Source organism: Neophocaena asiaeorientalis, unplaced genomic scaffold (assembly GCF_003031525.2).
Source record: "Neophocaena asiaeorientalis asiaeorientalis breed wild unplaced genomic scaffold, Neophocaena_asiaeorientalis_V1.1 scaffold40, whole genome shotgun sequence".
In the NCBI taxonomy this organism is placed as follows: domain Eukaryota; kingdom Metazoa; phylum Chordata; class Mammalia; order Artiodactyla; family Phocoenidae; genus Neophocaena; species Neophocaena asiaeorientalis.
In genome coordinates this window covers 9,295,637-9,308,631 of record NW_020185335.1, presented here as the reverse complement: position 1 = coordinate 9,308,631, position 12,995 = coordinate 9,295,637, and the positions used below count along the sequence as shown (strand labels likewise).

The 12,995-nt window shown below is 55.3% G+C and overlaps 1 protein-coding gene across 1 annotated transcript in view; it reads right to left on the bottom strand.

Annotated features, from left to right (window-relative positions):
* CMIP (c-Maf inducing protein) overlaps positions 1 to 12,995 on the bottom strand; it is a gene marked incomplete at its 5' end in the record, with an annotated part of 235,057 nt that overhangs the window by 74,687 nt on the left and 147,375 nt on the right. The window contains one exon of the mRNA XM_024735722.1: positions 4,276 to 4,326. Coding sequence (XP_024591490.1) covers positions 4,276 to 4,326 — 51 coding nt within the window. The remainder of the gene's footprint in view (positions 1 to 4,275; positions 4,327 to 12,995) is intronic.

Below are 12,995 nucleotides of genomic sequence, written 5' to 3'. Positions count from 1 at the left end.
GAGCCCTGAGGACAGCGTGCTCTGCTGCGGTCCCACCCCCTTCCTGTCATTCTCCTCCGGGCCCCAGGCCTTCCCTGCACCTCCCTGATCAGTGCTGCCCAAGGGCGGGAATCCGGGAGGAAGGGCAGAGATGCCTGGAGAGAGGGAGAGGTAGGGAAGGAGGTCCGGGGGCCAGGATGTTGTGGGTCAAACCCCTGTCCCCCCTCTGGGGGCCCTGGCACCTTGGACAAGTGACTCCGATTCCCTCACATGCAAACGTCAACAACAGACCATTCAGTGAGCTGAGATGACGCTTAAAATACAGAGTCCAGCGTGGAGGGGACGCTCCCGACGTGCTGTGACGGCCTGTGGACGCACAGAGATGAGCTGAGGCCACGAGAGCAACGGGACCCCCAGGATGGAGACAGGCATCAAGAGCATCACACAGGTGTGTTACTCAGACTCTACCTTGTTCACATCACAACCTCAGGTAGATTCTAGAGCGGTGCTTCTCAAGTTTCTTTTCTATTATCATTCCCCGAAGGAGGCTTTTAAGATATCCGCCCCCGGCAACCCCCCCACACACCTTGCCCTGATCCCTTTGAAACTAAATTCTAGACAGTAAGATTCTGTTGAGTAGGTTGAACTAGGAAGGCCACACACCACTGGAATAACTTAAGGTTTTTTAAGCCCCAAAATACCAATTTTGACCCCCTTGGAGGCAATATCACACCTGTGGAGAATGCCCTGGAGGTATCAGCATGACTGGATAAAAACTCGATAAAGCAACAGGAACACAGCATTTAAGAGCTAACATTCTTTAAAAATAGAAAAAGTATTCTCTACCTGCACTGCAGCTACAACAGGGACGTATACGTTGGTATAGGAGAAAAAGTGATAAACACAACATTTAGAAATCTTAAAAACTCAAGCTGAGGTGGTGGGGTTTCTAAAGTCCTTAATTTTGGATGTTCTATTGATTCCCCCCGCCCTTTTAGTTAAAGATAGAGAAAAGAAAAGGAAAGAAAAAGAAAAACCCCAAATGGTTGGTGGTAAATACAGAGGAGAGAGTGGCTGTATCATGTAGGAGAAGCAGGACACACCATCCCGAGTGGGCTGAAAAGGCCAAAGCTCAGGATCACGCACAGCTGGATCAAGGAGGAAAAAGGGCAGCTCCACGAAGCTGTACTGAAATCTACTGTGTGCCTATGGGCAAGTAACTAGACCTCTCTGAGCCTTGTCACTTGCTGAATGACAATGAACAGGAAAGCCCCTGGCCGTGCCTCGTATATTGTAGGTACTCAGTAACCACATATGGATCGATGAACACTTGCTAGAATCTATGCGGACCACAAGATGAGTCACCTATAGAACCAGGATTCGAATCTGGGTCTCAACTCATTTCACCAGCAGGCAGTACCTCAAAAACACCTTATGTTTCTTTGCCATTTTACAAGGAAGGAGAGCATGCCTCCCTCCAATCTCATCAAAACCGAGTGGCAGGGACTTCCCTGGTGGCGCAGTGGTTGGGAACCCGCCTGCCGGTGCAGGGGACACGGGTTTGAGCCCTGGTCCCGGAGGATCCCACATGCCGCGGAGCAGCTGAGCCCGTGTGCCACAACTACTGAGACTGCGCTCTGAGAAGCCCGCGCACCGCAACGAGGAGTGGCACCCGCTCTTACCAGCAGGCAGTACCTCAAAAACACCTTATGTTTCTTTGCCATTTTACAAGGAAGGAGAGCACGCCTCCCTCCAATCTCATCAAAACCGAGTGGCAAAGAGCCACAGAAATGAAATCAGGTCGCTGATACTGAAATATCACTGCCACCTGGTGGCAGCATACCTAAATTATGGGGGGGGGGTGTCCAAAGGGAAAACCTGCCAGCATCTTACACATGCCTAAGACACAAGCAGATATCGAAACAGTGAGAACAAAGGTCACCATCCTTCACCTGGCAAAAGGGCCACTCACTGCTGAGCATCTGCTGATTCCTTGATATCCTGATCTGAGTTTCCAGGATGCTTGCTTTCTTTTCTTTTTTTTTTTTTTTGCGGTACGCAGGCCTCTCCCGTTGCGGAGCACAGGCTGTGGACGTGCAGGCTCAGCGGCCATGGCTCACGGGCCCAGCCGCTCCGCGGCATGTGGGATCTTGCCGGACCGAGGCACGAACCCGCGTCCCCTGCATCGGCAGGCGGACTCTCAACCACTGCGCCACCAGGGAAGCCCTCTTTTCTTTTCAAAAATTCAACTGATTAGATTTAACAACCATACACAAACCAAACACCACCAAAATTGAGTGCAGATATCCAGGTCTTTATGAGAACTGCTAGAAGCCCAGGGATCCCCCGTTCTGTACTTGCTCAATCAACTGTCTGAACCCCACATGCAATCCTTGACGTCTGAATGTGTGCATTTCAAGCTTGTCACTCTTAAATCATCCTTCTGGCTGTCACTGGTCTCCCGAAATCTGGCTTTCTATGCCCACCACTTAGTCGTCCCTTGGAGCTGCCTCATATTCACACATTTCACAAGCACTGCCTTTTAGGTGTTCCCGGAGATTCCTGAAAGTGGTTGAAGAAAATGTGGACCAGGGCAAGGAGGAAAGCAGAGCTCTGTGGAATCCACTAAAGACCACCTCTTCCTTGACACTGATCTCGGCCACCTTTTCAAAGCGGCGTTTCCCCAAACTGTCACGTCGGCGGTATGTCTCCAAGTACTTCCTGCCCCACCCTGATCTAAGAAAAAGCAAAGCAATCACTTACTGAGGACTCACAAGGAAAACACGCGTGAACAACAGAAGAGGGAAGCCTCTAAGTAACCACTGTCCGTGGCAGTGAAGTGGCCTCTTCCTGCAGGGCCACCACTGCCCCATGCCTCTATTCCTCCCTCCCTCTAGACTGCTCCGGCATTTACCTCCCCGGTGGCCCCTGGCAGGTCCTGACGTATGTCCTGACTGTCCCGGGACACACCTGGCGGCAGAGATCCAGGCCTTAGGGACGATGTCCCTGCAGAAATCAAGCTCTCAGCAGCACCTGCAGACTCCAAGCAGGCACGTGCCACTTGCCAGCTTAGCTGTCACCTGGGGCCTTCTGCCTGCGTCCAGAAATCCCCAGGAACGGCGAAAACCTGGGCCTGAACACTGCCCCAGGCCCTTACCAGCTATGGGAGTTGGGCTCCGGTCTGGCCTCGCCTTCCCTGTATAAAAAATGGGAGCAATGATAACAAGCCGCCTACGAGGCTGCCGCAAGGGTGGAATAGGCGTGATGGGCCAGCCTCATGTTCCAGGCACACAGTAGGTGCTCAGTAAATGCTAGTCCTTTCCCTTTGAGGCCCCAACTTGGAGACTCGCGTTCAGCCTCTGAGATGGCCACGCTGGCACAAAGGAGAGGACCTGCAGCTGTCGGGGAAAGGAGGGGAGTGGCCCTCTTTGGGACCAGGAATGTAATTTTCCGGGGTTGTATTTCTGTCCTCCGCCCAGCTGTGACGAGAGCCCCTCCAGAGGAACGAGAAGAATTCTAAGTGTCCCTTTGGTCATCCCAACACGGCACATGGTCTCAAACCCTGTCCAGGGCCAGCTGCTCGTCCCCCACCGCGCTCCAGATTACAGTAAAGATGACAGCTCAGGACAGGCACCGGTCATCCTAGCCATACCCTGCTGGCTCTGCGAGCCCGTGGGCCTGTCACGCCTTGTTCTAAACTAAAAGGTCAGAAGGCAGGAGAGACAGGGGGGCAGGGTGCGAAGGTCCTGAGCCACGGAGCAGAATGCGGACTCCTCAGCGGGCTGGGAGGACCCTTCTCATAAATCTGGCCCCTGGGTCTTGAAGGTGGCCGGTCGGGAGCTAATTCACCGTGTGTATTAGAAGGCCGGGGACCGTGCTATGCAGAGCTAGAACTGGGAAATTAGGGCCAAAGGAAGTGAAGCCTCTGGAAATACGGTTGGGCTTCTACACCTCTGATAAATTTACCTCTGCTGGCGCCTTCGGAAGTTACTTTCAACCCATCACCTCGAGCCCCTCAGATGAGCCCCTGTTCTGAGATCAAGCAGTTCTTTGATCCTTTCGGAAGCAGGCACCACACGATAAGGCTCCTGGGCAAAGTCAAGGGCCAGCCGGGCAGGAGCACAGTTTCACCATCGCAAGGGGGGAAGGTATCAACCATCCAAGAGGGAGGTGGGGGGCTTCCACACAGTGGAGCAAAGCTCCTGGGCTGAGCCTCCTAGAAGGCAGGAGACCTCTGCCCTCACGTCTCTGGGTGGCAGACCAGCTCCTCCAACGAGCAAGCGAGTCAGGACTTACCTTCCACTGCAGAGAATGGAACCACTGGTCTCGCAGGTAGCTGTTGGCAGCCTGCAACGAGAAGAACAGGACAGCAAGGTCAAGTCGCTGGCTCACAGCATTTCAGAGCATTTTACAGGCCAGCAGGAGAGCCCCAGTCGGCTCTGTCCTGCAGGCCCTGCCCCGTGGCCCTGCAGAGCCTTCCGAGGCATGCACCAAGCTGAACCCCTTGTGTGTAAAACCAGACCGGAAGTGGTCACCTGGGGGACTTGTCTGAAATAGACATTGCTGCCACCGGGCGCTTATTCTGCTGGGTAGACACTGGTGCCTGGAAGAGCTTAAACTGTACACATATCTCAACTCATCCGGGATCAGAGAAGGGGCCAGGATGCGTGGGGAAGAGGCGTGTAGGGTGACAATGTTGATAATGTAGCTGCCTGGGTGCTCCCCAAGCCCTGCTCCAGGCACCGGGCCTTTGTTGTCCATGTAATCTGTCATCAGCCCTCACGACAGCCCTACGAGGTGGGCAACACTGCGTCTGTTTCACAAAGGGAAAAACTGAGAGCCCGAGCTCTCACGTCAACTGACCGCACTTAAACCCAGAGCACGGCTTCCAAGCCTGCGGGTTTAACCACTTCCCCTCCTGCCAAATGCAGAAAGCCGTGGTAGAGAGCACCCAGCCTTGACCTCGGGCAGAACTACATTTCAAAGCACCACGCAGGGAGCCAGGCCTTCCCTGATCCACTCCACACCAGTTCAGAGACTTCGGGCCGCTCAGCCTCACGCCGCTCTCACCCCCGGTTCTAGCAGATTTGCTGATGGCAAAAGCAGAATTTACAGCACGTCTGACAGGCCCTAGGCGGAGCACTAAGCCCCACGCGTGGACTGGCTCATCCAGTCCTCGTCAGTCAGTGCTGGGAAGCTGGCACTGTCAGTACCATTATCCCTATGGTACAGATGAGGAAACTGAGGCTCGGGAGGTTAAACTCTCCCACGGGCTCACAGGCAGTAGGTGTGGGGCAGGGCCTGAACCGGCGGTCTGACCCATGCTGAAACCACAGTGTGACGGCGTTTCAAGTTTGCTGCTGGCCACCCCCAAGGCAGAAATGCAGCTCTGTTCCCTGCCTGACCCCGCAGCTCCCTGTTTCAAGTCGCCGTGACCCTGATGGGCAAGGGGCTCTGACAGGGCCGGAGCCTCGCCCCAAGCAGGAATGCCCATCTTCTTTTCCTGAGCCACACAGGTGTACACGTGCACGCACGCACAGCGTGTGCAACTTGGGGTCACCCTCATTCAAGGAGATCCAGGTCTTGCAGATTACCTCCCCCCACTCCTGCCAAATCATCGACGAAATGTCAGCAGCTCGCCCAGGGCAGAGTTTGGGCAAATCTCTGGGCCAGAACGAATGAACCAGTTCAGTGGCCTGTGCAGCCGGGAATCAGGCTCCCGTGAGCACAGCTCGGAGACTCATTCCAAACCCTGAACAGATCCACTCCAGCCCCTGGAGGCAAGGTGAGTTTGTCTTTCTGCCCCGCGTGGGGAGCCGGCTGGGGGACACCCTCCGTGTGACACAGGAACATCTGCAGCAGCTGTCTCCAGCAGACCCGGGTTCAAGCCCCCGTTCTGCCCTGGTGTGACCTGGAGCAAGTTCCCTGATGGTGCAGAGCCCGTGACACCTGACAGGGGCAGCAGAGGCTGAAGGGGAGTCCACCACGGGGACCAGAAGCCCCCCTCTGGAGGGTCCGTGCCTGGGTCACCTCCTGTCAGTGCTGACCTAGCTGTGCTCTCAGGACAATTCTTGTTCATTAGGGTGACAAAATACATCCCACACTCAGGAGTAGCGGTGCAGATACCAAATGATGAGATAATCCATGTAAAATGCTTACTAAGCGCGGCGCCAGGCATGTGCAAACACTACCAACAGCAGGGATCCGGCAGCAGCACGGCCAGCGCTGTGCTGAGAAATGCGTCACAACAGGCTCTCCTGGATAAAAAGCCCCAGTCACAGCGTGCGTGGGGACTTCCGTGAATGATGGCACTTGGCTGGTTCCACGCTACCAGGGGCCGTCCCTGGACCAAAGCTGAGAAGAGCTGACCCCGATCGACTCCTGGGTGCTGGTACAAGCCGGTATGAGCTAGCTGCAGCATGCTTCTGGTCCGCAACCATCTGTCTGCTTTTTAACACACCGACGTAGCCAGAGAGAGGGGAGGTGTGGTAGGTTGAATGAGGGACCTCCAAAGACTGTCCATGTCCTAATACCCTGGGAATGCGTTACTTTAGGTGCAAAGGGACTTTGCACATGTCATTAAGTGAAGAACCCCGAGACGGGGAGATGATTCTGGAATCTCTGGGTGAACCAATGTCATCACAAGGGTCTATATAACAGACAGGCAGGAGGTCAGAGAGTCAGAGAGGGAAGTAGAGGTTGGAATGATGTGGCCATGAGCCCAGGGATGTAGGCGGCCTCTAGAAGCTGGAAATGGCAAGGAAATGGATTCTTCCCTAGAGTTTCAGAAGGAACCAGCCCTGCGCATACCTTGATTTTAGCCCAGTGGGACCTGTGTTGGATTCGGCCCTTCAGAATAGTCAGATAACAAATTTGTGTTGTTTTTGTGGTAAATTGTGGTAATTTGCCATGGTAGCAGTAGAAAATGAATACAGGAGGCATGGCCAGGTTGGTTTAGTGCTGACATGGATCACTGCATTGGTTCTGAGGGTCCACGGGGGGCCCAGACAGTGCCCACAAGGTGTCACTGGCTGGACTGAAAGACCGAGAGAAGACACAAAGGAAGAGAGAGGAGACAGCAGAGGAGAGGGAAGCGGAGAAGGAGCGGGGGAAGGAGACCCATGTTCTCCCTCTTCTGCGCCCATTGGCCAACCCACCATACTGCCCTGCCAACACGAGTGACCCGTGTGTGACCCCCGTGTGACCATCTCTGTATTCCCCAGGGCCTGGGGCATGAGGTGTCCAAGAGAGACCTGCTGAAGGAATGAACAAATGAATGAACGAGAGGACTGTAAACTCCCTGAGGGCAGGGTCTCATTTCCAACTCCCTCACTCTGATTAGCGTGGCCAGTAGTACCATCAGGGCTGGTTGCACAAGAACGAATGAACACAATGCAAGAAACAGGAGGGCAATGGTAGTAAGTGGTGGGTGCTGACTCCTTTCTCTGCCTCGGCAATCCAGTCCAACACAGACCAGTCTTCCCCACATCCGGGCCCAGCCCTTCCCATTCTGGGGCCTCTCCAGTGTGAGTCCCTGTTAAAGATCTTTTTTTTTTTTTTTTGGCCATGCCACGCAGCTTGTGGGAATCTCAGTTCCCTGACCAGGGATTGAACCTGGGCCACGGCAGTGAAAGCCCAGAATGCTAACCTAAGGGCTAGGCCAGCAGGGGACTAAAGATCTTTAAATGGGCCTCCTGGCCCCTCCCTTGGCCATGTGTGAGCAGGTGATCTGACTGGGCAATCAGAAGCTCCTGCTGGGACTCTGGGTCTCGAGCAAGTGATGTCAAGATGGGGGGTGGGGGGCTGACAATTCATTATGAAGCAAGGGCTGTGTCTTCCTTTAAAGATGGTTACTGGGCTGGGACACGGCTCCCACACCGGCCTCGGCTCCAGTCTACTCTCTAAGCCTGCTCTCCAGGATCCCGCCAGTCCTTCTAGTATATTTCCCTTCCCACTCGCGATAGCCTGAGTCCACCTCTGCTGCTTGCGTCTTAGAGTCCTGATGGATCCCCACGGCCCCGCCAGATTCGTTTTTCCCTGCAGCTGTCTCTCCAGAAGGAGCCAGCCAGCTCCCAGAGACACAGCTTCTCCCAGTTACACTGTGAGCCCTCCTGGCACCACCAGGTCCCAGGGCTCACACGCCAGATGGTTCTGGCCCTGCCCAGAGCTCATTCAATGTGCCCAGCTCGCTGCTGAGCAGGGACAGCTCCAGAGATTTCCTCTCCTGCCCCGTGTCCGGTCCAGCCTTGTCCTGGTCTCACTTGGGTCTATGTGCCCCGCCTTCCACAGCCGTCTCACTGTCTGGAGGGGAGGAGAATTTCTTCAGGGACATGAACCACCATCTCACCTGCCTTTTGTCATCTCCCCTATCAGCCTAACCTTTCAGGCAGGACAACCTGCGTTTTCCAAGTCTTTGCTCATGTGGGAGAGTGCGTGCAAACTCCCATCTCACAGATGAGGAAATCGAGTCTCAGAGCAGGTGGAGGGCCCTGCGGCCCGCGCAGGAGTCCGACCCAGCCCTGCCCTGACCACACCATCGCCCCCATGCCCACCGTTCTTCGAGGGCACTCGCCCACTTTTCTCTGCTTTTGAAACCCCTTGCTCTCCCCGAGGCCCTGGCCAGGTCCACCCTCCCTCCCCTGCTTCCCAGCTCTTAGAGCCCTTACCCTGCCCACGCTCCCTGCCGGTTATCTGTCCCGCCCACAGGATTAGGAAAGGAGGCAGGATCCAGTGGGGTTAAGTGCTGCCTCGGCAGTGAGCCTGGTGTTAAAGAGTCCGCTGAGTGAATTGATTTCAGGCGAGGCAAAGCACAAGAAGCCTGCTGGGGAAGGGTGACGCCACCCAGCTTCCCGAGCCACCTTCCCTGGGAGGCAGAGACACCCAATGTCTCCCGTCCACCCGCGGGCTCATTCCTTCCAACTCCACTGGGAGGGGAGGCGGCCACAGTCCCCTCTTCCGCTGCAGGCTCGCTGCACTTTGGAGGAAGACAGAGGCCTTGGCCGTGTTCGTCCACTGTAACAAACGGCTCTTTGATTCAGAGGCTCAAAGGGATTTCAAGGATCACCCAGACCAGGGCTACTGGGTCTTTTGGGGGTTTATGGGAACCTGAAACCCTTTGAGAGCCTGACACAAGCTGTGGACTCGCACCCAAGTAACATGCACATGTGTACAACCCCCCCACACACACACAATTGTGCAAGCAGTTTCAGAACACACCACGGACCAAAGGGTAAGGACCCGACTCTGACGCAACCTTTTCGTCTCCAGCCTTGTTTCTGATGAGGAAACCAAGACCCAGACTTGCTGTGGTCTCATCCGTGTCCTCCCCCAACGTCTCCAGCTCTCCTTCGGGCATGAGGTAGGAATGCACAGCCATGGGACTTGTGTCACTTCCAGTGGAAGCCTTGACGAGCCAGCGCACGACTGAGGAGGTCCCTTCCCCCTGCCCTGCTGACCAGAAAGACTGCAGATGGAGCGTGCTCCCAGCAGACCCATGATGGACATGCAGCAGGAGTGAGAAATAATCCTTTGCTGTTTGAAGCCACTTAGAATTCAGGGCTGCTTGTCACTGCAGCATAACCTAGCATAACCTGGCTTGCTTTGTTTCAGTCTGGCTTTCACACAGTGTGTACAACCCACGAGGAATGCTCTCCCTTCACCCCCTCCTTCAATGCCTGCTGAACTGTTTACCTTTCGTGTCTCACCTGAAATGTCAATTCTCTGGAATGCCTGTCTGAGTGGTGCCTTTCCCCTCGCCACCCTTGACCACATCAGGTGATGACGCCTCATTGAACAGGTCACACTGCCCTGTGATCGCTGGTCTCGCTGTTTTTCTTCCTGTCTAGCCTGTGGGCCCTGTGAGGTCGGGGACCCTGTATGACTTATTCAACCCTGTGTCTGTAAAACTCAGATAAATGTTTGTTAAATGAAAGTTTGGCTGACTTGTTGAATGAATGAATGAATGAATGACTGGATGGATACATGGATAAATGGATAGGTGGATGGACAGATGGGTGAACGGACTGATGGATAAATGGATGGGTAGGTGAATAGATGGCTGGCTGTATGAAGCATCGGTATACCCATTCTGTTCACTGAAGAACATTTCATGTGCAGTAAACTTCAGAAGAACTGTCCAGCCTCGATACCCTGTCTTCCCCATGTCATATCTGACGAGGGCTCTAGAAATAATCAAGGCAGTCTTTTCCTGATCACCTACTGTGCACCAGGCGTGGTGCTTAAGGATTTTGCATGTAATATCGCTGACGCTCACAGCACCCAAGGAGACAGGTATTATGGGTCCGGTTTCCAGATAAATTGCAGGCCCAGAGAGGTCATCCTGCTGCCCAAGGTTACAGAGGTAGAGAGAGCATGGTAGAGCTAGGCTGGGCCTCTGGCTGGTCTGAGTCCACAGCCTGCTCTCTCTGCAGCTGGGCTCCCAGGAACCGGGCTGGGGAATCTGAAAGCGCCGTGCTGATGAAAGGGAAGGCTCCAATCACCAGGAGGCCCCGCACCGCCAACAAGAGGGTAGGCCAGAAGTTTCCTCCAGAAGAGGGGAGGCGACCTGCGCATCCTCACAGCTGCGTCCCCTCTCGATGATGGAACCAGAGAGGATGCGACATCCCAGTAGGGGATGGGTTCATCCTGCTCCTTCCTTTGGCTTGTCTAGTTTCGAAGAAGGATAGGGGCTGCTGAGGGACGTCCGGAATCCCAGCACAGGCATCTCTAAGTGCCTTCCAGGGGAATGGAGAGCGCACTGGGCTGTGCCCAGCCTGGGGGACAGAGTGAGTTTCCGCCGAGTCACCACACTGACGTGTGAAGGGCTGAGGCTGGATGACCCGGCCCCATGGGACACAGGGCCCACCTCTGAGTCCTGAGGGTCACTCAGCGGAGCCCGGATCCAAGGCTGGGAAAGACCCCTGGAAGCAGGCAGGCCTGCTCGGGCAGGCGCCGACCTCTCCTGGTGATAAAGCTTTCGAATACCGAAAGGGCCTCGTTCCAGGCAAATTCTGCCTAATTTCCTCTTCGAAAGTTGCCAAGTTCTCCCTCATTGTTGTATTGTCTCGAGAGGTGAGATAAACAGCCAAGGGTGCACCGTGGGTGGGTGAGCGTTCCCAGGTTCGCCTTCCCCGGCCCAACTTCTTTGGGAAAAAACAGCACGTGCTTTTCAGGCCGGAAAGGTCTTTCTCTCTGGCTTCCAGTAAGAAGGGCACCCGCCCTGTCCCTGCCCCGGCTGCCAGCGTTTGGGATCAACAGTTGCCTGGCCTCCTGAGGGGCTTTCGGGAATGTCAGGGAGAAGAGCGGGTCTTGGAAGCCGTTCCAGAAAGCAGCAGCAGCAGAAGCTCGTGGGAAAGGGGGTGCGGGCGGGCCCCCTTGCTCTTGTCCCACCCAAAAGCTTGTTTTTCCGAACAGTGGCCTCTGTCCGCTTCTCATCAATGAGTGGAAACCCGTCTGGGAGGCAGAACTCCCCGGAAGGTGATGTGCCGCCACCCAGTTCTTTAATCCCCGCCCACTCCCCGACCCCGCAGGCGTGCAACGAGCACCCCGCAGGATGCTTTCCCGGCACTGTTTATGTACTCGTGGAGATACTCCTCACGGTGAAATGCCAGCCAAAAGGGCATTAAGGGAAGAAGGAAGATAAATAGGTCCTTTCTGCACCCGGGGATTCTAATAACATGGCATATTAGGGAGCTCACGCTGAAATACCACAAAGCATCCAGAAACACACCGATTGGACCCAGGCTGGAAGAAGGCTGGCGCCTTTGCCTGGTGACTCGACCTGCTGGCGTGTTGCTCGGTGTCTCTGAGCAGAGCGGGGGAGGCGTGTCCGCCTGAGAGCGTTTCTTAACCTTCCTTGAACTCAGTCCCCAGGTCAGTTCCCAGGGGTCTGAGTGAGGTACCGAGTCAAATTGTCATAAAGCATCTGTGTAAGGACGTTGTGGGTAGAGGGGCAGGGAGAGGGGAGGGAGAGAGGAGGAGAGCGTTAAGTCCAGACACACAGAGAGAAGGGCTCAGGTGGAGAGAGAGGCCTGGAGAAAGACACCAGAGGAAAAGAAACTACAAGAGAAGCAGAGAGTGAGGTATATCAAGAGATAGAGATGGGGAGGGGAGGGGAGAGATGGAGAAAGAAGTGTCAAAGAGAGTCAGAGGGAAACAGACATACGTGGATACGGAGAACCTGAACGAGACAGAGAGACCGGGCACGCTAGGGCAAGGACTCCTGTGACCCCCAGACATCACCCCTACATAGAGAACGGCTGTGCCACACGCAGCAGGATGGAACCCTACTCAGGGACGCAGGAATGCTGGAACCCTACGGACCGCCCCTGCATTCTCAGGCTATTTCCCATGGCGGGAGCGGTGCACGGAGCATGGGGTCAAAATGAACAAGTTCTGGGGTCATATCCTTTGTGTGATGATGGAAACGTTCTCCATCGGCACAACAGCGGCCACGGGCCACACGTGTGTCCTGAGCACTCGGAACACGGCTAGGGGACTGAGAAACTGCCTTCTTGATTTATTAACTTAAATTTAAGTGCAAACAACCCCGTGTGGCCAGTGGCTGATGTAGGGACAGCACGGTTCACGGCATCTTCACCTTCTGCTGACCAGAAGCACCCAGGTGAAGTGTGGCCTTGACCCCCCCACCCCGAGCACACCTGGCTGCTTCTCGGTCCTCCCCCGCCCACCCCCCACTGGAGCAGAGAAGGCTGCTCTGTGACTCCACTGCTCTGGCTCCTGTCACGGGACTCAGGACCAAACCAAAGCAGAGGATCTTACTGACCGTCCCAAGAGCATGGGAGGGACGCCCTGCCTGCCACCTCCGGGCACCACCCCGGGCCCCACGGGACCCCTACCCCGGGCTGCCCCATAACCATACGGACCTCCCAGCCTGGAGCCCATCTCCAAGATGACTCGAACCTGCTTACATAACAAGACGGGCACACGCCACCCATGAATCACAGGAGGGAGAGGAGGAGGGTGACGACAAGAAGGAAGGAAGGTAGAAGCGATGG